Source organism: Macrosteles quadrilineatus, unplaced genomic scaffold, assembly GCF_028750875.1.
Source record: "Macrosteles quadrilineatus isolate MER2022 unplaced genomic scaffold, UCM_ALF_1.0 Scaffold_1__1_contigs__length_201487025, whole genome shotgun sequence".
Taxonomy (NCBI): domain Eukaryota; kingdom Metazoa; phylum Arthropoda; class Insecta; order Hemiptera; family Cicadellidae; genus Macrosteles; species Macrosteles quadrilineatus.
Window position 1 is genome coordinate 59,133,399 of NW_026542594.1, and position 27,082 is coordinate 59,160,480.

General features: G+C 38.1%; 1 protein-coding gene across 5 annotated transcripts in view; it reads right to left on the minus strand.

Moving 5' to 3' along the window:
• Positions 1-27,082, minus strand: part of LOC128983219 (NFX1-type zinc finger-containing protein 1-like) — a 125,743-nt gene that overhangs the window by 7,657 nt on the left and 91,004 nt on the right. For all 5 annotated transcript variants that reach the window (XM_054402435.1, XM_054402433.1, XM_054402434.1 and 2 more), the window contains 3 exons: positions 26,306-26,417; positions 14,739-14,968; positions 1,113-1,429 (listed from right to left, as the gene is read on the minus strand). In XM_054402435.1, the coding sequence (XP_054258410.1) occupies positions 1,113-1,429; positions 14,739-14,968; positions 26,306-26,417 (659 nt within the window). The remainder of the gene's footprint in view (positions 1-1,112; positions 1,430-14,738; positions 14,969-26,305; positions 26,418-27,082) is intronic.

The window sequence follows — 27,082 nt, forward strand, 5'->3', positions numbered from 1 at the left end:
TTCATTAAATGGATGGGCGTTTACTTAACTTTTGAGTATTGATCTCAGGTAGGGCCTAGAGTAGTAAAACTGTTTGCTAGACATGTGCTTTGATGAATTAATTTGCTACTGCATAAGCCGGACTTCCCAGCTATTTTCTAGGTTGTCTAGATGTAATAGAAAAATGTTTTAATTTAAATATTGTTTGTAGCTGTATGTTTACCCCATACGTTTTGATAAATCAAAATCATTGTTCTCAGTAATCATTTTAGTTTTTGAATCATTGTGCAGCCTAGTATTAGGAAAGTAACAGCTGGCCTAGTAAAAATGTGCCATTGCAAACTATTAGATGTAAAAAAAGTTGAATCTAGAATATTATAAATATCCAGTAATCAAACCAACATTTGTTTTTCTTTGGTGTGTATAAATGTTTTACATGTTTGTTTACGACATCCTTAATAACTAATAAGAGTTGTAAGTTTATCATTATTTGTCTTAACGGAGGATAGGGATCTGTGAAACATCTGACCCACGATTATGGCAACATTGTGTCATCGACAGTGACATCAACAATCATGCAAACTTTTACAGCTAGTGTTGGGGAAGCTAATTTTAAAATAGCTAGCTACAGCTACGTTTACAAAATGATATGTATAGCTACAATTTAGCTAATTTTCCAAATATGTTACTTTTATTCCTAGCGCATTAGACTGTTGAACAAAATGAGGCAAGAAAATAAATATCAAATAAAAAAGTAAGATTTTTATAAAAATTACCATCTCAATCAATATAAAATTAGCGAAGAGAGTATCTAAAATTCAGTTTACAGCTACTTAAAAAAGCTACAAAATCTGAAACGTAGTGCAACTACAGCTAACGCAGAACGCTACAAAAAAAGGAACAGGCTACTGTAGCGTCGCTGCTTGTTGCTACTTTCCAACACTGTTTACAGATATAACAATATTGCAAAATTCCCATTCGATTAAATATCCCAAGGTATTTTCCCAAGGCTTGCGTAAAAAAGAAACAATTTCTGGAAAAATATAGGTACAGTTTTTTGTGTTATGGATATAAAATTCCATACAAATTAAATTATAAAATAAACTTAACAGTTTGATTTAATTTGGCCATACCTTTATTTAAACCTTGGAATCCATCCATTAGTTTGGGAGATATCTGCCTCACATCTCTCAACAGCTTCTCCCTATCTTCTCTAATGGTGCTTATCTCTCCGAATATTTTCCTCTTCACCATCTGAATATCCTTGTAAGTCTGTTTGACCAGGTTCATATATCTTTGAGTTGTTATGATGAACCGATTGGGTTCTGTTGGTCTACACAGAGGACAGGTTTTATGTTTTATCTCTTTCTTTCCATCCTGTTCCGTATTCAACCATTGCTCCAAAGAGCCACTTTCAATCACATGTTTGCAGTCATTGAGAAGAACCCATCTGTAAGTACAAAATGATGCTTAAACAATCAAAATAAGTAAATCAGGGTGTCTACCAGGCCAACCAGAAAAAAATCATGAGTAATACCAGGTAGTTCAGGTCGTACTTTTTATACAAAACTTTCCAACGCGTTTTTGCGCCAACTGTCGAAATAATGTTTTAACACTAACACAGCTCGCTATTTTAGTTATCATCATCTTCCTCGATCCCAGCTTAATTCTAATAATTTCCCGCGGTCATCATCGTCAAGCAATAATTTTTTATATATCATCATCGTTTCCCACGGTCACGGAAACGTCATCGTCCGCATGCGCGATCGTGGCAAAATCACTAACATATCCCGCAGCCGTTTGTACATCATCGTTGTCTCCCGCAGTCACGGAAACATCATCGCCGTCACCCGCAGTAATGGACAGACACGGAAACGTCATCGTCGTCTCCCGCGGTCTCGGAAATGTCATCATCATCTCCCACCGTCACGGAATTGGTCATCGTCCGCATGCGCGATCGCGGCAAAATCAATAACACATCCCACCGCCGTTTTGATATCATCATCGTCTCCCACAGTTTGGAAACCGTCATCACACACATAAAAATGGTAGGTAGTTGGTAAATTAAATACGGCTTGCTTTCAAATGTATGTTTTGAGAAATGTAATAGATTTAAAAACTTAACTCACAGTGTACTATGCACTGTTCTTTTCTGTCTTGCAATAGGGGATTGAATTATGAGGAGCAACTTCTTATTCTAAAGCAGTTTTCAAAATTCAGAAGAAATTTATAAGGATTTTATCATTTATGCCTAAAAGAACCTCATGCAGAGAACGTCATAGTCGTCTCCCGTGGTCACGGAAACGTCATCGTTTTAACCTGCGACCTCAGAAACGTCATCGTCGTTTCCCGCGGTTACAGAAACGTCATCGTCTTCACCCGTGATCACTGAAACATCATCATTGTCCCCCACGGTCACGGAAACGTCATCGTTGTCTCCCGCGGTCAGGGAAACGCCATCTTCATGCGCGATTGCGGCAAATTGAAAATACCCGGTTCAAAAAAATCACACATAATTCCCAGTTTTCCCGGTCGGTGGACACCATGTAAGTTCATCATAGTTACCGTAGAATTTCTATTATCCTACCTAAACCGGCCGGATAACACGGGAAATGACAAAAACTACGTTCATGCTGGTGCTGTGACCGCGGGATGAGTTGAGAATCGCGCCGCGAGCTTTGGACGTGTTGACGATGGTTCCGTGATCGCGGGAAATGTTCAAGATGACACTGTGACCAGGAAGGTTGAATAATTCAAAACCAACATTAGTAACTAGGCACATTGGGAATTTTAAGGGCTAATATAGCCCTACTAGAACTTCTTTAATTCAAAATATTGTCTTTAACATAATATTTCCAATGGTCCTTCACATTTCATAATACAATTAATGATAAATAATCGTGGTTAATTAAAGTGATATTTTTCAGGGTGTATACTTTTTTTTGAAAGTGAAATTCCAGGTTTTTCCCAGGTTTTTCCTGGTTTTACAAAGTTTTTCCAGGTTCCCGCGTGAATGTGTCCCACGAGAACATTACATCAATTCCCTCGTGCATGTTTAGTTCCACTTAAACTATAACCAATTTGAGACTTATAGCTTAATAGTATACATCTATATACATCCCATTAGTATATTTCTAATAGTTGTAAAGTAATCATCTTCATTATCACAATTCCTCAGGGCTAGGAAAACATCATCTCTCTCGATAGCAGTGAAATCCTAAATATTATGTTTATTGTTCATGAAAACATTATCATTATGTAAAAATACTCAATATCTGCCACGGTTGTGTGTTCTCCTTCCATGGTGACGACAAACGTCATCACTGACTTTCAAAATCGTGGCAAAATCCTATACATCTCCTTAAGACATTATCATCGTCTTACGCGGTCACGGAAATATCATCATTGACATTCGCGATCGCAGCAAACCACGAAAATCTTCACGGTCATGTAGACATCATCATTGACACGAAAATCACAAAAATCTTTCACGGCAGTGTTGACGTCATCGTCGTCTTCCGCGGTCACGGAAACGTCACCTTCTTCGTCCGCAATCGCGGCTAAGTTATGAATATTTCCCGCAGATGTGTAGACATCATCATAGAGGTCGTCTGCGCTAGCTGCAAAATCACGAAAATCTTCCGCGGCAGTCTGGACATCATCGTTGTCTCCAGCGGACACGGAAACATCATCGTCGTCGTCAAAATCATCAATATTTCCCGCGGCAGTGTAGACGTCATCGTCGTCTCCCGCGTTTACGGAAACAACATTGACGGTCATCCGCAATCGCGGCAAAGTTATAAATATTCGCCGCGGCGGTGTAGACATCATCGAAGTCCTTGTCCGCGGTTGCGGCTAAATCAAGAAAACCTTCCGCGGTAGTGTAGACGTCATCGACGTCTCCCGCGGTCACGGAAACATCGTCGTTGTCCACGATCGCGGCAAAATCATCAATATTTCCCGCGATGGTGTAGACATCATCGTCGTCTCCTGCGGTCACGAAAACAACATCATCGTCGTCCGCAATCGCAGCAAAGTTATGAATACTCGCAGCGGCGGTGTGGACCTAATCATTGTCGTCGTCCGCGGCAGCGTAGACATCATCGTCATCTCCCGCGGTCACGGAAACATCATCGTCGTCGTCCGCGATTTCAGCAAAATCATCAATATTTCCCGCGGCAGTGTAGACGTCATCGTCATCTCCCGCGGTCACGGAAACAACATCGTCGGTCGTCCGCAATCGCGGCAAAGTTATGAAAATCATCAATATTTCCCGCGTTAGTGTAGACGCCATCGTCGTCTCCCGGGGTCACGGAAACGTCAATATAGTTTTCCGCGAACGGGGAAAATGTGCGTTTTACCGGCGCTAAAAAAAATCCCAGAATCGCTCCGAAAATCCCGGCTTTTTTCCGGGTCTCTTTAAATTCAAGGGTTTTTCCCGGTTCTTCCGGTTTTCCCGGTTGATATACACCCTGTTTTGATCATTAGACATAGACATAGACATAGACATACTTTATTTGCAAAAAACATTCCATACATGTCATAACATTAAGAATAGGTGCATTGTCAAAATTAAATCCATACATAAAATATTTAACATTATAACTTTTAACTTAAAACCAAACACTTAAAATAAAATAAAATTCTAAATTGTTGTTCTGTAAAAATCTTCAATTAAATAAAAAGCCTTGTCAATAAGTAAATTGTCTAGTGTATCTTTAAATTTGGTTTTGCTTAATGACTTGTAGCATGGCGGAAGCACATTGTACAATCTTAGCCCAGCATACAATGGAGATTTTTCATATAGGGTCAAACGGTGTCTGGGGGAGTCTAAATATATTTTCATTTTGGGTTTCATACCTGTGATTAAAATGTATTGTTTCTGGTACAGATAGTGTCACGGTGCGTGGCGCCTCGCTGGAGCATGCGCACTGAGAGCTTTCCCCCACTACGCCTCAACGCACGGCACAGTCACGTTCAAATACTTAAGTTGTGAACTAGCATCAGCTTTGTCAAATTAATTTGCTTTATGTTTACGTTTTTGTATTTTTCTGTCTCTCTCGCACTGCCTCCCCTACACGCCAAGCACGGTGAAACGGTCTGTAGCTCATTTTTAACTGAATGTATGTAATTTAATAATTCTAGAATATACAACCCCGTTAGTGTCTGAATTCTTAAATTTTGAAAATGTTCCTTACAAGAACTGCGTGGATGAGAGTTGGTGATAATGCGAATAATACGTTTTTGTAACCTGAATAAAGTTTTAATACCAGTAGCTTGACCCCATAAAATTATGCCATATCTTAACACTGACTCCACATAAGCATGATAAACTACTTTAAGTGTCTCAATAGAAACACAGTCCCTTAGATGTATGAATAAAGATGATATCGATCTAACTTTGTTAAGTTAGAATTTTTTATTAAAAGTTTTTTCACAAAAAAAGAGAGTCGAAAGTCAAACCTGGCAGAGAATTCCCGAAAAACTACTTTGTCTCATCGTCCTGCGATTGGAATCCCCCTCGCCAGCCCTTTAGGGAAGTGGTGTAAGTCATATAGCCTCTAGGTCACACCTACCCCTTCCCATCGCCCTACTCGACTCACTGTGGCCCGTGCTCCTTTTGAGGTAATTGCCCAACCCCTCCCCCATCTGTTGTTTTTTTTCTTTATTGTTTCTATTGTTTTTTTTGTTTTTTTTATTAAATCCATTGCTTACGTATAACAGTACAGTACAGTAGACTCCCTCTTATACGGACACCTTTTAACCGGACATCGGTTTAACCGGACTACACTCGGCGGAAATGACATCTCGTTAACCGGACAATTTCTATCAGCACATCAGTTTAACCGGACTAGATTGGCAGGTAGTGGGCGGTACTGAAACAACTGTTCTCTTGGAAAAGATTTGAGACCAGTGATCACGTGTCTAAATACAATGCTCTCCAAGTCAAAATACTGTATACAGTATGCATTTAAACGGTCCATTTTAATGGGTTTCTGGGGACGTCGGTTTAACTGGAAAAACCATTATCCGAAATGGCCTCGGTCCAGAGGAGTCTGGATAAGAGGAAGTCTACTGTAGTAGATTTTTCTACTGTAAAATCAGTACTGTTAAACCAAAACACTACTGGCTATCTTAGTGGAACTATTAAACAGTAGTTATTGAACTATTAAAATTGCCTTCATACATACAATGGCTGTAAACTATTATAGTGTACCTAGTATCAGGAGAAGAGTATGAGTTGACTTTTATTTTACCTCGGTAGTCCTTTTCTGCTTTATGTCTGTTTGTTCCAGATGAATTGAATCGTCAAGCAAAACAGCCGAAAATGACTTAACGAGATTTTGGTATTTCATCATACGGCTTCTTCTCCAAGCTAACGAATATTTTAGGGTAGGCAAAAGTAAAACTCTAGAAATAAAATAATAAATAAAAGGTTAAAATTTGGATTAACCTAGCGGAGGATCAACCGTGGTCAATACCTAGATGCCTCTAAAATGGTATTACATAATCTTATTGACCAAGAAAAACAAGATTTTTTTTAGTCTAATGTGTGGGAATGCATTGTATATTTAACTATTCTGCAAATTATTTATTTGCAGTAGGCTCCCACATTATTGTTTTTGAAACATCACGGTCCATTAGAGAAAAATCAAATGGAAGCAAGACAAAGAAAAATGTCAATCAATAGTTTCAAGGTCAAGCTATCCTTGCACTGACAAACGTCTGCTCCTAGAGGCCGGTACACACTAGGACACCCGGTCGCTTATCAACCGGCGACCTGGTTGACGAGCGACTAAGTTGATGATTGAAAGTATTGCTGGGGGAATCAATAGTTTCAAGGTCAAACTATCCTTGCACTGACAAACGTCTGCTCATAAAGGCCGGTACACACTAGGACACCCGGTCGCTTATCAACCGGCGACCTGGTTGACGAGCGACTAAGTTGATGATTGAAAGTATTGCTGGGGGAATCAATAGTTTCAAGGTCAAGCTATCCTTGCACTGACAAACGTCTGCTCCTAGAGGCCGGTACACACTAGGACACCCGGTCGCTTATCAACCGGCGACCTGGTTGACGAGCGACTAAGTTGATGATTGAAAGTATTGCTGGGGGAATCAATAGTTTCAAGGTCAAACTATCCTTGCACTGACAAACGTCTGCTCCTAGAGGCCGGTACACACTAGGACACCCGGTCGCTTATCAACCGGCGACCTGGTTGACGAGCGACTAAGTTGATGATTGAAAGTATTGCTGGGGGAATCAATAGTTTCAAGGTCAAGCTATCCTTGCACTGACAAACGTCTGCTCCTAGAGGCCGGTACACACTAGGACACCCGGTCGCTTATCAACCGGCGACCTGGTTGACGAGCGACTAAGTTGATGATTGAAAGTATTGCTGGGGGAATCAATAGTTTCAAGGTCAAACTATCCTTGCACTGACAAACGTCTGCTCATAAAGGCCGGTACACACTAGGACACCCGGTCGCTTATCAACCGGCGACCTGGTTGACGAGCGACTAAGTTGATGATTGAAAGTATTGCTGGGGGAATCAATAGTTTCAAGGTCAAGCTATCCTTGCACTGACAAACGTCTGCTCCTAGAGGCCGGTACACACTAGGACACCCGGTCGCTTATCAACCGGCGACCTGGTTGACGAGCGACTAAGTTGATGATTGAAAGTATTGCTGGGGGAATCAATAGTTTCAAGGTCAAGCTATCCTTGCACTGACAAACGTCTGCTCCTAGAGGCCGGTACACACTAGGACACCCGGTCGCTTATCAACCGGCGACCTGGTTGACGAGCGACTAAGTTGATGATTGAAAGTATTGCTGGGGGAATCAATAGTTTCAAGGTCAAACTATCCTTGCACTGACAAACGTCTGCTCATAAAGGCCGGTACACACTAGGACACCCGGTCGCTTATCAACCGGCGACCTGGTTGACGAGCGACTAAGTTGATGATTGAAAGTATTGCTGGGGGAATCAATAGTTTCAAGGTCAAGCTATCCTTGCACTGACAAACGTCTGCTCCTAGAGGCCGGTACACACTAGGACACCCGGTCGCTTATCAACCGGCGACCTGGTTGACGAGCGACTAAGTTGATGATTGAAAGTATTGCTGGGGGAATCAATAGTTTCAAGGTCAAGCTATCCTTGCACTGACAAACGTCTGCTCCTAGATTCCGGTACACACTAGGACACCCGGTCGCTTATCAACCGGCGACCTGGTTGACGAGCGACTAAGTTGATGATTGAAAGTATTGCTGGGGGAATCAATAGTTTCAAGGTCAAGCTATCCTTGCACTGACAAACGTCTGCTCCTAGAGGCCGGTACACACTAGGACACCCGGTCGCTTATCAACCGGCGACCTGGTTGACGAGCGACTAAGTTGATGATTGAAAGTATTGCTGGGGGAATCAATAGTTTCAAGGTCAAACTATCCTTGCACTGACAAACGTCTGCTCCTAGAGGCCGGTACACACTAGGACACCCGGTCGCTTATCAACCGGCGACCTGGTTGACGAGCGACTAAGTTGATGATTGAAAGTATTGCTGGGGGAATCAATAGTTTCAAGGTCAAACTATCCTTGCACTGACAAACGTCTGCTCCTAAAGGCCGGTACACACTAGGACACCCGGTCGCTTATCAACCGGCGACCTGGTTGACGAGCGACTAAGTTGATGATTGAAAGTATTGCTGGGGGGTACAGCCTAGGATACCTTAGCACTTTCAATAAAGGAGTAAATCAATCAAAATTTGGTGGGGATGGATAAGATGTGTTTTGTTCTGGTTCGAGCATAGTTGCACTTGGGCCTATCTAAGTGTGTACAACACCATGCCCGCCGTCGAAGAGGAAATGGCTGCCAAAGTTATGATTATATTTAATTGTGGGAAGCAGAGAAGAAGAAATAAATTGTTTATAAGATTTTAGCCTAAGGGTGGCTTCAATGTAGAAATAGTTACAGCCACATGGCACTCCTAGATTTTAAGAACTATTTTACTGATGTCAAATGACAGTTGCGCCATGACCAGTGGCGCCCGTGACACCTCACATTGAAAGAGGACGCTAGAGATTGAGATTTAAGCATGATTTTGTTCTGTAAGCTTATTTTTAGTGGTATTGCGCATGCACAAGCCATATTTAGTTGATCAACTTAGTGGCTGAACCGTACACACTCTAGTTTTTTGAGAAATCTGATTGCCCGGCGATAAAATGGTTGATCGGAAACCCCCAGGTTTTCGAGACATGTCCAAAAACCAAAAAGTTGCCTGGCAACCTACAAATCGCCGTCAATCAAATTGACAGACCCGTACACACACAGCGATATTTGTGCAATTTGGTCGCTTGTCAACCAGGTCGCCGGCTGATAAGCGACCAGGTGTCCTAGTGTGTACTGGCCTTTACACATACTGTCTGCTGTGTGCTTGCTATGTTACAACAGTTTGTGATTAGGTGATTAGTAACCATGGCAGCTTCAGTAGCCTTTGGTTGGGTGATTAGTAACCATGGCAACTTTAGAAGCCTTTGGTTGGGTAATTAGTAACTAGAGGTTTGCTGTACATAATTGATGGTCGGTACGGTACAATATTTTGTACCTTGGTTCTTGGTACTAAATCAGTAGGGCACACGGCTACAACTATTTTTTTAATTTTTTTCCTTTTACTTCTCAAAATTGTATTTAAACAATTATTTTTTATGTTAATACATTAACATTACTATGAAAATAAATAGTATCCTACATTCATTACAGTACCACATTATTAAAACCTTTTACTCCTAACAGGATTGTGTCAAGAACAAAGAATAAATTTAAGATAAAGGTTTTACCTATTTTAAAACTAAGATAAGTCATAGCCATGATAAAGTGGTTTTAAAATTAGGTTAAGAATTTTTAGTAATAAACATGTTTGAAACAACAATTTGACAAGATAATTTCACACAACTGGTAAATTATTTCCAATTAAAACTTGGTTATTATAACTTGGTTCTTTCATCTTAGGCTCAATTGAATTTTCTTTCTTAGTATATTTTAAAGCTCCAAAGACTCAGGCCTGGACCTAATTATTTAGAAGGGTCTATAATAGGGGTGTGCGATGCATCGAAATTTCGATTCGATTCAGCATGCATCGAAATCACGATGCATCGATTTGGCCTCGATGCATAAAAAAAGACCGATGCATAAAAAAAGACCGATGCATTGATTAAGTCCCGATGCAACAATTACGTCCCGATGCATATTTAAAACTAATTTAGGACTCCAAAATGAGTTTTAGATAAGGATGTGTCGATTATTGATACCACCGATACTCGGACATTGCCAATACTAGGAATATCGGTATCAAGAATCGATTGCCAAACGTCGATTTCGCCACCCGACAGGGATTTTTTGTTTTTTTAGGGAGAGGAGGGAAAATGCTTTTAGCCAGCCTGTAGTGTGAGACTCCTGAAAATTATCAGACTACTCACTAAAAAACCCCCTCTACTCTGTTGGACACAGACCTGGAATTGTTTGTCACATTACTTCAAGTCAGGCCAACATGTGACCTAAGCCCTCAGGGCTCGCACCGTTTCTGGCATTTAGATTCTTAATGACCTACACCGCATCCCGGTCAAGGTCGATCTTCTTGGCGCGGAGAATACCCTGGATATAATGTGACACACAGGTCCAATTGTCCTCACCCTCCGTCATAATCGGTATGACCGTGTCCACCGACAGCAGTCCTATTAACTGTTGAGCCTCCAGGCGGGGCCTTTCCCAGCGCTGGCAGTGGAAAAATGTATGTTCCACATCATCGAGAATGCCTGGGCAGTATATGCAGTAGGGTGACACGGCTTTGCCCATCCTGAACAGGTACGACCGGAAAAAGCCGTGTCCCGTCAGAAATTGGGTGAGGTAGAAGTCCACCTCTCCGTACCGCCGATCAACCCAAGGTTGGACCTGCTGTATCAGTCGCCTGGTCCAGAGTCCCCGTGTCTCTTGTTCCCAGCCCTCCTGCCAAAGCTGGTAGGTGCGGGTGCGTTCCTCTGTTCGTGCCTCGTCCTCCCCACGGCGCCGGTAAATTGCCTTTCTCTCCGCCGCCAAAAGTTTGACGGGGATGACTCCAGCAATCACCAGGACGGCGGGCTCGGACACTGTTCGGTAGGCAGATGCTACCCTCAGTGCTGCCTGACGCTGCACTCGGGCGAGCCGCATCCTGTACGCCTCCTTATTTAGTGCGCCTGCCCACACCTCCGCACCGTACAAGAGTACGGACTGGACCGAAGACATTAACAGCCTTCTACGACTGGACCGAGGCCCTCCGACATTGGCCATCAACCGGCTAAGAGAAGAAACCACCCTAGCGGCCTTGTCCGCTGTACGGAAGATCTGATCCCGCCAGCTAAGCTTGCTGTCTACCATGACCCCAAGATACTTGGCAGAACGAACAGTTTGAACCTCGACGGCTCCCACCCTCAACGGCACGATGGTGTCAATCCGTTTTTTTGTCAAAATCACGATCACGGTTTTGCTCAGAGCAAGCGAGAGACCGTGGGCAGCACCAGAAGTGACACTCATTGTCCGCGGGCCCTCCGCAGTGTCATACGTTAGGAGGCGAAACCGGAGATAATCCTCTATGATGCGCATGAGGTATGCCGGCACGTGGAAGGTGTTCTCCAGAGCGTCCAGCATATCGCACCACCTCGCCGAATTAAATGCATTTTGCACATCGAGCGTTACGAGCAGCACAACCCAGCGAGAGTAGTGGTTAAAATCCTCAGCTCTAATCACGGCTTGCTTCACCTCCTCAATCGCATCAATCGTTGATCGCCCCATCCTGAATCCATACTGACGAGGGGAGAGGTCTCCCGCAGCGACAACGGCTGAATTTAGCCGGGAACGGATCAATTTCTCGAGGACTTTGCCAGCCGTATCCAACATACACAGAGGTCTGTAAGAGGATGGCAGATCTGGGTCTCCCTTGCCCTTCCCAACAAGCACAAGCCTAGCTGTCTTCCAGCACAAGGGGAAAACCCCTTCAACCAGGCAGGCGTTGTACATGCTCAAAAGGATCAAGGGGTTGGTTGTCAAAACCTTCTTGAGGACTTCACCGGGTACCCCATCGGGACCAGGAGCTTTGTTGTTCTTCAGGGATATGACGGCCGCCACCAGCTCTTCAGGGCTGAAAAGTGGGACGTCGTCCACCCTTCCAAAATCCCGCAGTGGGCGCAACGCGTGAGCCGGGAAAAGGGACTCGACTATCCTCTCCATAGTGACCCTGTCCATGACGGAAGATGGAGAGCGGGTTCCAAGTTTCTTGGTTACAAGTTTGTAACTCAGGCCCCACGGTTTGGACCCGACAGGGATGGATAGATATTTTATTTTAACATTTAATTATTTGATAGCTATTAGTTTTTTAATCACGCTAACAACTTTAGTAGCCAACTTAGAACACTATTTAGTTCAAAACAGCTTAAGTGCCCGGGTTTAGCTTCAGCTGTTCTCTCTGCAGGCAGATGATATTGCACAACACAATACAATCTACATTTCAAGATGTCAGACAGTCAGAATTCAGTCTCAGACAACCGGTGCGTGAGTGTCTTCAACATGAAATTATACTAAAAAATGTCTGTATCAATAAGTCAGACCTTATGTATTATGTATTATTTTTATTTTTAGAACAAAATAAATAACCAAAACTTGTCTAAATGTTCAGTTTCATCCCTGTATTACGCATAATAAGAAAAATTTGATTCAATTACAACATCGTCGAAATCAGAGGGTTAGGCTTGCACTTGCCTATTGCACCAAAAAGTAGATCCATATTATATCTGTACTATCTCTATCTACCTAGTTTAAGAGATTAAGTGAAGTTTTAAGTGCTACTATAACATATTTATTGATTGAAAAACATCATACGCATAGTCCATGTCAATTTTGTAATATTATAATGAATGGTGAATGTTGACTATCTAAGATAAATCAAAGTATGTAAAAAGAGTTCTCATTGGTCGAGAGGCCACGCTGCACTGTCATGTCAGCCAATCGACGTTCGTGTTTCAATGGAGCAAATGACGATTGCTTTGATGTCGTTATTTGTGTGTGAGTCTATTATTGTGGGAAGGGTTTAGAGATACATTGATAAATATCGAGAACCGATATGTAGAATGTGTTTGTTTATAAAGAGTATAAAATTAGGTTAAAAGTTTAAAACGGTGTGATTTTCTTTTGTCTTACAAAGACCTAGATTTGACGTTCAATTATATCAGTTAACTAAATCTTGACATATGGCTTTACATAATATTTTAATAAAACATCTATTTTTCCGATTATATATCAATATGAATATTTTTGGATCAAAACATCGATTGTTCCAATCGATCGTTGCCACCCCTTCACGCACGGAAGGAAGTTGAAGTTGTAGCATAGACTAACCAACTCAAGGGAGTATGTTTTATCTATGGTTGTAGTTACGTCGTACCCGGCTGGTTCACAGTGAATCCATTCTGCCCAGCCTTGCTCTTGGTATCATCAGGAACATAAACACTTTTGAAATTAATTAAAACTATGGAATGTTTGTTAAAAGCACCCGAAGAAACATATTTTGCTGCACAGTGCACACGATTCTTTTACACTGTAAGCTGTTATTTTTTTAGAAAAAATTGTCGCATAGTTGCACATTAACTTATTGAAATTAACTGTATCAAACGTGCAGTCTTTTCTCTTTTATTAAGGAGATCCCAAACAAAACATATTCTTTCTTTTCTTGTAGGCTAAATTAAAAGATATCTAATATATAAAATTCTCGTGTCACAGTGTTTGTCTGCAAACTCCTCCGGAACGACTTCACCGATCGTTATGAAATTTGGTGTGTAAATTCTGTAGGTATGCGAATAGGAAGTAAACTATTTCCCGTTTCGAAATTCTTAAAAGGGCTCCGCCCCAGTGGCTCTGGAGTTTCCCATGTTAACCTTATGAGAAATGGAATTAATGAATCTTAACAGCTGTTTCAATTAAATAGCATTAAAGTTACAAGGATTACCAACAGGGTGCAGTACTATTATTTCTTTTACATTTATGACAACAGCTAATTTGCAACCAAAAGGTGAGTGAGCGTAGCGAACGAACTTCAACCTGGAGGCGAGTGAGCGTAGCGAACGAGCTAACCTGAAGGCAAGTGAGCGCAGCGAACGAGCTCCAACCTAAAGGTGAGTGAGCGTAGCGAACGAGCTCCAACCCAAAGGTGAGTGAGCGTAGCGAACGAACTTCAACCAGGACGTGATTGAGCGATGCGAACGAGATCATCTTGAAAATTAAACGTAACGGTACTTTCTTTCCATCGGTCTGTCTTAGGGGAAACCTATAACTTAGGCGATACGAAGTTCGCTGGGTCAGCTAGTCTTTACATATAAAAGTAAAGAAGAAGAAAAAAATGGCAAATGGCTGATACATTCTGATAAGCCCATTTATAAATTAGAGTAAAGTTCTATCAGATCTATGCTTTAGTCATTGAATTCAAACATTTATTTTAAAATTAACACTCAGAAACTTTTGTTTAGTAGAATTATGCGAGCGACTGAGGGTGAGGGAGGGCATGTGAACCAGACTTTACAAAGGGCAAGTCTGCCATTCTGACAAACTTTCTCTTTTCCTACACCTTGTCCCGTTAGACAGGGGAGGGGGTGCTTCATGTAGTACCAGTTCATGTCAGATTACTACCAATATATCACTGATTTATTTTGCAAAGACAGAGAGAACGTAGCTACTTTACCTTTCAGTAAGGTCATCTTCCTCATCAGGCCCACCAAATATATCATAATGTGGCTGGTAGCGTTCCGGGGAACACTGCTTGCATGGAGGACAAGGTTCACCACAGAAGCCTACACAAGCATGTTTGCAAGGCAGCTTTTTATGGCAAGGCTCAGAGCAAGGTTCACGGTCACACAACTCACTACACTTCCTCTTGCAGCGACTGTGAGTACAATAGTAACCACATGGTTCCTGCAATATAGGCAACATTCAAATATGTAACAAGGCTCTGAGGAAGGATTACGGTCACATTACTCACTAAACTTCCTCTTGCAGCAACCGTGAGTACAATAGTAACCACATGGTTCCTGCAATATAGACAACATTCATGTATGTGGCAAGGATCTGTGCAAGGATTACGGTCACATTACTCACTTAACTTCCTCTTGCAGCAACTATGAGTACAATTGTAGCCACATGGTTCCAACAACATCTACAACATTCATTTATGTGGCAAGGCTCTGAGCAAGGTCACATGACTCTATCCCTCAACTATTGGCTTGAGAGCTCGCTTTGGATACCTATAGAGGTGTGCGGATGGTGAAATTTCATTTCGGATCGGATTCGGATTGGATAGTTGAGGCTCGGTTCGGATATGAGGAGGTTCGGATTTGGATATTTTCGGATTCGGATAGTTCGGCGCCGTTAATAATAAGCTGCATATGTATTTTTAACCTATAAAACACTATAAAGCTGTGTAAATAAACTTAAATGACGATTTTGAATCATAAAATTTTCAAATTAGCCACCGTCCACAGTTTTTTTTCTCTCTTGAAAATCACAATTCTCAACATCTATTTTCAAAAGTTGGTTGCTTGAATTAAGTACACTAGCAGCCAGAAATCTTCACACAACACTTTAGCTCAGCAGGTGACTGATGTCAAACGTTTGGGCTTGTTTACTTGAGGTTATGTTTTATGTTGTTTCCTGGTTCTCACAAGTAAATATTTATTTGTGCGACTAGTGAGCAAAGGGAGCAATTGACTCACTTGAGAGAAATACTTACTCACGAGCCGTAGGGGAGTGAGGAATGGTTTCTCGAGTGAGGCAATTGCACTTTGCACTCGAGTTGTACATTATATTTTTCCTACAGTTACCATAAAACAAATAAATTGGTAAAGAAACGTGACATATTTTTACACAGAAGTGAACTTTTAATATTACATTTAATGATACAACAGTACAACAGCTGACCAGCTGATTTACATCCAGTGCTGCCAACGTATTTCGCGCGCATACGACCTTGTCTGCATGTTACGCGCTCACTATTTCGTGCCTTCACGTTCCAAATCTGAAGTGAGTGAGACAAAGTAATTAGAGCGAATTGGCCACTTTGCTTTCTCAAATCAGTGAGAGAACATGTTGTTCAAATTCAGTTCAAATTCATTGTTAGGTAACTGTATAGGAAAAGTTTATTTTCACATTGTATTTCCTTACGTTTTTGGAATGGATTATATTGGCCTTAAGTGGCATTCTGGGGTTAGCCAAGTTTAGAAAACCACTAATGCACTAAGCTGGGCTCTAGCTCAAATCTGCAAGTTAATTAGGGCAATTAGGTTTTATAACTCTGTAAAAGGTGTGTTTCCCTGAATTTATAAATTTCATTCTACACTTATTCACTGCCAAACATAATTCAGTAGAACCTTGATGAACCGAGAATTACACTAGCCTACATAACTTCATTACCCCAAGTAAAATACCAAGATAATTTTTAAAATTGTATTTGAATAGTAGGCCTATAACTTAATCTTAGTTAGTTAAAAATGGATTGTTATGTTCAACAATTGCAGTCCATTATTGTCATGCAGTATGGTCCCAAATTATTGTTTTTTGATTTTGAAACATAGAGTCGGGTCTGATAAGCCGTCTATTGTCCACCTCCAAGGCGGTTGAACCCTCATTAGTGCCGCTCGGCTGCACTCAGTGGGGAACCCAATACCATAAACCAATCTTTTAAATGAATAAAAATATTTGTTAGTAATAGTAATTGTTTTATTGATATTCACCTTGAAATATCAATAAATTTGGTGTAAAATTTGACAAAAATCTGCCAATTTATTAATACAGTAGGCCTACCAATAAAGTACATTGATAATTAAATCTATAAGTATAAAAGAGGATGTTTGTATGTATATATATGTACAGTCCAACCTCGGTATAACGAATCTGAAGGGACCGAACTGAATATTCGTTATATCAAGGATTTCGTTAAAACGAGGTTCGTTATATTGAGGTTAGGTTTGCAGGAATTTCGCTAAGTCGAGGTTCAGAACCAGCATCAGTCAATATAGGTCGTGATTTGATCTCATTAAAACACAATTAAAGTAGCATAGGCTACAATACTTTACATTACAGTGTTTACATTGTAAAGTAGAACCTCGATTATAAATAAATAAATAAATCTTTATTGTCACATAACGTTTACAAAATATAGCAATACTATAAAACAGGTGACATTGTCAATACAGTATACAAATACCTTAAAACTAAGGAGTTATAAAAGAATAAAATAAACTAACGCTATGAAAATAGAAATAATTGTTGTAGACAAAATAGATAAACTTAAACATTGCATTTAAAATACCAAATAATTACACATCTTGATCACATAAAAACTCATCTATACTATAATATGTTTCCCTTAAAAGAAAATTAGTAAGGCTGCTCTTGAAATGCTTAGACTGTATTTTGTTTTTGAGCTCTTGAGACAATTTATTAAAAAACTTTTTGCCCATGTATGTCGGAGTTTTTTCTACTAATGAAAGACGGTGCCGCGGATATTGAAAATTATATTTAAACCTAGTATCGTACTTATGCTTGACATTTTCACTAGATAATTTTTCAAAATTTCCCTCCACCATCAAAAGTGTTTTAAAAATGGTTAAACTCGGAACAGTCATTATCCCTAATTCTTTAAAAATAGGTTTACATGATGTTCTCCAAGGAGCAAATATCATTATTCTTAAAAACCTTTTCTGTATCTTAAAAATTAAATCAATGTTTGATGCAAAGCCCCAGAATTCAATTCCATATTGAAGAATTGAATAGAAGTATGCATAATATAACATCAAACAAGTTTTTAAGTCAATTGTGTTTCTTAAACATATCATTTGATAACATGCCGAATTCAGTCTACTAATCAAATTTTCAATGCTTTTGTTCCAATTTAAATTTGAGTCTACGTACAATCCGAGAAATTTTGCATCATCTTGAACACATAAATTTTGGTCACTAAACTCTCTTGCCTGAGCAGTACAAAACTTTACCAATTGGGTTTTATCTTGATTCATTTTTAAACCGTTAATATTGAACCACCGTTCCAATTCCGATAGGGCTTGTTTAACTTTGAGAGATAGTTCTGAATCATTTTTAGATTTGACAACTGCAGTTGTATCGTCGGCATATAAAACAAGGTTGTTGGAAACATTTTTAGGCAAGTCATTTATATATAAAATAAAGAGTAAATGTCCGAGAATTGACCCTTGGGGAACACCAACTGTAATTTTTTCCCATTCTGATATTGATTTTTCATTATTTTTAAAAATTACTGTTCTTTGAAATCGATTTGTCAAGTATGAAGTCAACCATAAAACAGATTCTTTTGAAAAGTTATACATTTTTAGCTTTTTTAAAAGTATATCATGGTTGACACAGTCAAATGCCTTGGATAGGTCACAAAACACTCCCATTGTGCTCTGTGACCCATCCAAAGCCCATGAAACCTCACTAATCAAATCTGATAAAGCTTTCATTGTGCTTAAGCGCTTTCTGAAACCAAATTGTTCATTAGCCAAGATATTGTTATTCTCGAGAAAGTTTGAGATTTGTTTGGATGCTAATTTTTCAAACACTTTTGAAAATGATGGTAAAAGGGAAACTGGTCGATAATTGTCCGGATTTTGTCTCTCGCCCTTCTTGAAGAGAGGTTTGAGCTCTGCATATTTTAAATGGTCTGGAAAAGTTTTTTTTTTAGACCATTTAAAATATGCAGAGCTCAAACCTCTCTTCAAGAAGGGCGAGAGACAAAATCCGGACAATTATCGACCAGTTTCCCTTTGTCCGGGGTACTAAAGGATAGGATTCTTTAATATTGCGCAATCATGACATTTCTAGTCATTGACCTTGGTACATGTATAAACTGTAATTTTAAAATCATAGCTTTCTCTAACTCACCTAAAACCTAGCCAAACACTGTATTGTATAGCAATAAACCACGTAAAGAACAAAACAAAACAGTAGAGAGTTTGGTAAGCTACTGCTCGTGATAGGCCGGTAGGCTACAGTGCTACAGTACTGCTTTAAATCACAACAGACGAATGTAAATTCTGTAATAATTATCAACTATGGGTCAATCCATTTCAAGTGGTCCAAAGGTAGTTGCTTCAAGATTTTTAATTTTTTTTAAATTTTTATCCTTGAAAGTACATATCATTAGAAGTACAAAAATACAATTATTTTATTTTTATTAAATTTTTCTACTTTATGGCGGCCATTTTTTTGTTAGTCGAATGCCCGTTTTCAGCGATTTCAGAGCTCTACGTTAAATTAAATATCTCTGGTTCTACTAATCCTAGAACATTAAAATAAAAACCAATCTCTTCAGAAAGATCTAAACTTTAATATGGTAGTATAGTTATGCACTTAAAACTAAATATATAGGTCTAATTACCTGTTTAAAGTTTAACGCAACGATGTTACGAAAACAGATTTTTAACAATTTATTTTTACATAAAGGCAATTGACTATGTGTTTGTTATTTTTTTATCTGATAGTTATAGGTGTGTACTCCAAATTCTCAAAGTTTCAAGTTGTGGACTTGCATAGGGTATTAAATACAATATTTCAAAATCTTAAAATTTTCAAAATTTCAAAAGTTTGACGTTTAATATAATAACCAACCTCAAAAATTAACTTTATGTATGTATGTGTGTGTAACTTTATGTTGGGCATGAAAATAAAAATTTCAAATTTGGCTCAGATATAGTACTAAGTAAGAGTATTATCCTGTTATAATTTTATTTTGTGGACTCAACTGGTTTTAAAGTTATGAAACATTGAAAAGTACTCAAATTAGCATTATACGCGTATAGCGTAGGAAGCATAATATGATATTATAATACACTATCAATGTATTTTTTATTTATTAATAATGTTATATTTTAATAATATATTTTAAGCATTTTGATGTTTTAAAACACTCTACTTTGCTGTCTGCCACAGGTACAAATCTGTGAAAGGATTGTGTTCAGGGAATTGGTGGACGTCCATCAATATTGAATCAATATTGAAGTTCTAATTCATCTTTTGCTACTTCTTCATTGTCTACATAAAGGAATTGAATACCTTAAAGGTGTATTTAACAAAAGTTAAACATATCCTTAGCATTCAAAATTTGGTTGTCAATGGTATATTGTAGACTCTATTAGTGACTTCGCTCTTTGTAGTGCCTCCTACATAATCGGAAAATATTGACTCCACTTTAAATTTATAGAAATGGTTTTTAAATTAATATTGTTTTGGTTTTAAACCCTATGTGATTTATTTTCTTTTAATTCATTTATGTTCATAAATTTAAATTAATAATACACAAGTCAGCCATGTTATCTTATGGGACGTCTGGCGCTAAACAACACTACTTGTGACGTTGCAAATTCTACCAGGCCACGGCCTGGATTTATAGGTGGCCGTGGCTATACAGTATCATAAAACAATTTTTTTACTGAAATATTCAGTCACAGGTACTAAAATACCAGATGCGAGGCATTTTTTGATACACTACTGCGCACGGAAAAAATGCCTGCAATGGTGTATGAGGCACTACAAAGAGCGAAGTCACTAATAGTTTACAATGTACCATTGACAACCTAATTTTGAATGCTAAGGATATGTTTAACTTTTGTTAAAAAACCTTAAAGGTATTCAATACGTTTATGTAGACAGTGAAGAAGTAGCAAAAAAAGAATTGGAACTTGATTTTGATTCAAAGGACGTCTACCAATTCCCTGAACACAATCCTTTCACAGATTTGTACCTGTGGCAGACAGCAAAGTAGAGTGTTTTAAAACATCAAAATGCTTAAAATATATTATTAAAATATAACATTATTAATAAATAAAAAATACATTGATAGTGTATTATAATATCATATTATGCTTCCTACGCTATACGCGTATAATGCTAATTTGAGTACTTTTCAATGTTTCATAACTTTAAAACCAGTTGAGTCCACAAAATAAAATTATAACAGGATAATACTCTTACTTAGTACTATATCTGAGCCAAATTTGAAATTTTTATTTTCATGCCCAACAGAGATATTAAACGTCAAACTTTTGAAATTTTGAAAATTTTAAGATTTTGAAATTTTGTATTTAATACCCTATGCAAGTCCACAACTTGAAACTTTGAGAATTTGGAGTACACACCTATAACTATTAGATAAAAAAATAACAAACACATAGTCAATTGCCTTTATGTAAAAATAAATTGTTAAAAATCTGTTTTCGTAACATCGTTGCGTTAAACTTTAAACAGGTAATTAGACCTATATATTTAGTTTTAAGTGCATAACTATACTACTATATTAAAGTTTAGATCTTTCTGAAGAGATTGGTTTTTATTTTAATGTTCTAGGATTAGTAGAACCAGAGATATTTAATTTAACGTAGAGCTCTGAAATCGCTGAAAACGGGCATTCGACTAACAAAAAAATGGCCGCCATACAGTAGAAAAATTAAATAAAAATAAAATAATTGTATTTTTGTACTTCTAATGATATGTACTTTTAAGGATAAAAATATGAAAAAAATTAAAAATCTTGAAGCAACCAATTAAATTATTTCTGGACCACTTGATATGGATTGACCCCTATGGATTTGGTGTTGCCTTACTTTAAACACATCGTATTGAAAATAATAAAAATTATTAGATAAGTCATTATAAAAGTGTATAATCATAGCCAACTTAAAGATAATAAAAACACTCGTAAAAGGAATGTTAAGATAACGATGTTTCTATTCTTTCTCTTTGCTTTGTTCTTCTATTTTTTTCTTTCTTAGGTTTTTCTTCATCCAAAAATTGTACGTACAATTCACCATATTTACTTATCACCCAATCACAGCTTACTACACATTACGTCATCAGTCCTCAGTAAATGAAATCAGTTCTCAGTTGTAACATAGCGCGCATGCAGCGGCGACAGCAGACGGCAGACAGCGATGTGTTAAACTGGAGCAGACCAATGTTAGCGCGAGCGATGACGTCACCTTTCCATTTCATTTGATGAAGAAACTGATTTTTCAAAAACAATAATGGGGTGGGGGGTTCGTTGTATTGAGGGAGAGACACAGACAATTTGTTAAGTAGAGGTTAAATTCGCTATGTAGAGGTTCTGACAATGATAAATTCGTTATATTGAGGTGTCTTATTTTAGCCGGGATCATGAAAAATTCGTTAAATCAAGGTCGTTGATATGGTTTGTTCGTTATGTAGAGGTAAAACATACATTGTGTCTTATGGAGAGTTTTATGGGATTCAAAAAATTCGTTATATCAAGGAATTTGTTATATCGAGGTTTGTTATATCAAGGTTAGACTGTATATATATATATATTTGGCAGTGATAAACTCAGACACCGCTGAGCCGATTGCTGAAACTTGCTACATACGTGTAGAATTTCATGGAATAGGTTTATATACACCATCAATTTCGTGATCCGTCCAATCGGCTCCGCCCCAGTGGCTCTGGAGTTTCCCATGTTAACCTTATGAGAAATGGAATTAATGAATCTTAACAGCTGTTTCAATTAAACAAGTTGGTTCTGTTCTATGATGTTCAATAGCATTAAAGTTACAAGGATTACCAACAGGGTGCAGCACTATTATTTCTTTTACATTTATGACAACAGCTAATTTGCAACCAAAAGGTGAGTGAGCATAGCGAACGAACTTCAACCTGGAGGCGAGTTAGCGTAGTGAACGAGCTAACCTGAAGGCAAGTGAGCGTAGCGAACGAGCTAACCTGAAGGCAAGTGAGCGCAGCGAACGAGCTCCAACCTAAAGGTGAGTGAGTGTAGCAAACGAGCTCCAACCTAAAGGTGAGTGAGCGTAGCGAACGAACTTCAACCAGGACGTGATTGAGCCATGCGAACGAGATCATCTTGAAAATTAAAAAGTTAAACGCCCGCGGGTTACAGCTAGTAATAGATAAAAATTAACCGATTTTTGTCAAGTTTTACCACCTGCTGTGCGCTATGTTACAAAAGCTGATAACGACATGGGTGATTAGTAACCATGGCAACTAGGCAACTTGTTGAATGCGTGATGAAGAAAACCTCAAGAAATCGAAGAACAAAGAGGAAGTATAATGACGTTGTTATCTTTATACCCTTTTTACAATTGCTGTTATTTTTCTTATCTTTATGTAAGATTTTATGATTTTGTTTTATAGGTTTATAAAATCATTCTTTTTAACTACGGGAATATCAATTTATAATTTATCAACATGCTTCTCTTTGAAACAGCAATACCGGATGCATAATAAAGGTCAATGGCCTAAAATATCATGATTGTGCAATATTGTATTTTGATGTTGAAATTCAAATCATGACAAAAGTTTGTATGTTTTCACTGGTCCCTATCATTTAATATACACAATCAATGGTAAATAAACATGGTTAGTTCTAATTTAATTTTTGATTATTCAAAGTTTCTACACAATAAGACAATCCAAAGTCAAACAGGGCAATGAATACCCGAATAACAACGTATCTCGTCCTGTGATTGGAATACCATTCGCCAGTCCTTTAGGTTTAGGGAAGTAGTGCAAGTCTATATATTAGGGGTCTGCGGTGCACCGAAAAAGTCGGTACAGTACAGTACAAGCTTAATTACCGTCATCGGTTCGGTACAGCTTGGTACAGCCAATTATAATAATAAATTACTTTCAGTTTACTATCGTAGTCAACGACAGTTGGTTCCCCCAGCACATAAAAGTCTTATCAGATGTTTGTTTACGATCTTCATAATTTATTACAAGGGTGATGATGCAATAAAAAACCCATTAGCAGTCCCAAATCCATTAACATTTTATCACGTCAATAAAATTTTATCATGACAATAATTGTTGTATTCAAGTACTTCCAAGAATTGTTGAGTTTTATCACTTTTATTGCTTTACGACTTTCCCTAATTCTATTTTATCATAAATATAATAGTTTTATGATGACTGTTAAATGTTATCTCTAACTCAGTCAGTATTTTCGTGAATATTCAATTTTCCGCTGGCCATTGCCTACTGCCATAAAACTGTTTATGGCTACATATTAAACTAATCTACAATCTTATTTTATAAGTTAAAATTTTGTTATAGATATTTTATCTTTCTATTGACGAAACCACAAGCATTGTTGTTGTTGTTTGCATAATTTGTTTTCGTTTTTCAAGCCTACTCGGTCTCAAATTATGTCATTACATGTTCTGTATCTTGTCTTATATTGTTAGATGTGGCTGTTTAAGGCTTAAATGTTTTTTAGTTTCCTATCTTTTTAATTGTGTTGAAGGCACTTCATGCAATCTAAATCTTATGAACTAGATACTGATTTTGCTACACTCATTGTAACCTAATCAATTTATATATAGGCTCTCCTAAATAATTAGGTCAAGGCCTGGGTCTTTTGATTCTTTGGAACAGCTTTAAAATATACTAAGAAAATTGGATTGAGCCTGAGATAAACTAATGATTGATATGATTGATATTGTGGATGTTAACTTTGTAAATGAAAATAAAATAATCTTACTCTGTGATAATCCTAATTTTAGTTTCAGAAAAAAACTTTGCAAGAGTTGTATTCATCTTATAACTAGTTTTGAAGCTGATAAAAAAAGTGCTCTTTGCCATTACTTCATCATTACCTCCAGTTTTTCATTGTCGTCTGCTGTGAACAGCTGGCAACTACACTGTCATTGTACTGAATGCTTTAAGGCCCTATATGTTTTTAAAAATAAAAAAAAAAACAACTATACATTGTGTTGGTTGGAAATAATTTACCAGTTGTGTGAAATTATCTTGTCAATAAATGTTTCAAACATGTTTATTCCTAAAAACTCTTATCCTATTTTTAAAACCACTATTATCATGGCTATTAAAGTATCTCAGAGTAAAATAGGTAAAGCCTTTATCTTAACTGTGATTTTTCTTGACACAATCCTCGTAGTAGTAAAAGGTTTTGTTTTAATAATGTGTGGTACAGTAATTGTTGTTAGAAAACCATGAATGATGTAGGATACTATCCATTTCCATAGTAATGTAAATGTATTAAAGTTAAAAATAATGGTTTAAATACAGTTCTGAGCAGAAAACCGCAAAAATATGGGTAGCCGCGTACCGTACCGATTTTGTACCGAGAACCGAGGTACAAAATATTGTACCGTACCGAACCGTACCAACCTTAAATTTTCTGTACCGCAGACCCCTACTATATATAGCTTCAAGGTCGTACCTGCCCCTTCCTCCCACCCGTCCTACTCGACTCACTGTTGCTACTCGCGCTCCTTTCGAGGTCATTGCCCAACCCCTCCCACCCTTCTATTGTGTTGCCTTTCTATTGTTTCTATTCAGACTTTTTTCGGGAAACATTACCTAAATCTATAGTTTACGTAACAGCACAGAAGTAGGCTAGATTTTTATACTTTAAAACAGTACTGTAAAAAAAAACTATTACCAACGCCCCTAGTATCAGGAGAGAAGCACGAGTTGACTTTCATTTGACCATTGTAGTTCTTTTCTGCTTTCTGTCTGTTCGTTCCAGATGAATCTAATCGTAAAGCAAAACAGCTGATAACGACTAAACTAGATATCGGTATTGCATCATACGGCTTCTTTGTCGTTTGCTGTTACGTCGTTGGAAACGTATCGCTGTAATTTTGTCCTGGGAAACTAATGATGGTTATGAAGATTTAGTATTCTGTCCAAAACGTCAAAATATGTTGTCTATCCGAAAAGGTCGAATATTATAACGGATAGTGTTGGATATCAAATTTGGGCTCAAATTTGGATATCCGTATCCGAACCGAACCGAATCCGACCCGATTTTTCGGATATCCGCACACCTCTAGTACCTATACTAGAGGTTGGCAAGCGGCTTGATTTTAAATTACAGAGAGCAACTGCAAAAATTAATTGCACAATAAAAAATTCATGAATTTGGTGTAATCACGAGAGGTGTTCTTATCACATTTAAGACAGACAATGATGATATCTGTAACTTGGATGATGATCTTAAAATATTGCTGTTCACCGTAAAATACTGCAGGAGGGGTTCCCTATTTTGACCATGTTCACAGGAGTTGTTAATGTAGACTACATTATGAACCCATTGTAGTATATTTTTTTTTTTAATCAATACTTTCTAAAGCAACCTGATTTTAGCACAAGTGCCAATTCAACATTTTTGTTACTCGACCCATGATAAGTCCCTAAGTAATAAAGTTTAAACTTAAAGAGATTCCATAGAATAACAATTTTACTTACATTACATGGAGCACAAGGTTCACCACACTTTTTTTGACACTTAGAATGGCAACAGCGGTTTTGACAGTTTTTCTCACAGGGTGGACAAATTTGCCGACAAGGTACTGGACAGCTGTAAAAACATCAATAACACACAAACTGAATTCAAAATTGAGGAAGCTTTTGATCTATACAATTATTTTCTCTACGATAAAAAACTGAAGTGCTCAATCATAAAATTTTAACAAACAATACTGCACTATTTCATTTTAGCAAAGTCTGCAGACTTCATCTTAATTATTTTACTTTCTATTAAACTTCCACTAAACAAAATCAATTTTATTATAAGTTGCAAAACAAATTCTCATCAAAGTAAAAATATTCAAAACTAACATTTACATATCACTCCATTCCATTATGTTTTGTTGTTGCAACATCTGTCTCTCTCACTCTCTCGTCTCTCTCTCTCTCTTTCTCTCCGTCGGCTCTAGCATTGACTATACACTCTAGTCCTAGTTGGTCTGCTGGCTGACTGCTTATTCTGCTTCTGCTTTGTTTTCCCATTAGGCAGCTGTTTTGCAGGGTGACGTTGCCATATTTATCATTACACCATTATGGTGAATTTCGGCAAAATTATCATACAATTGATGTAGCTTTATTCGTAAACAAAAGTTAATAGTTTGACTAATTTAAATCATGTTTATTTAAACTCATTAGAAAATTATACTTATAGTTTGTTTACGCCACTACCACAGTTGTAAAAGTACAAAAATTATTGTCCATCTGGCAACACCGCGA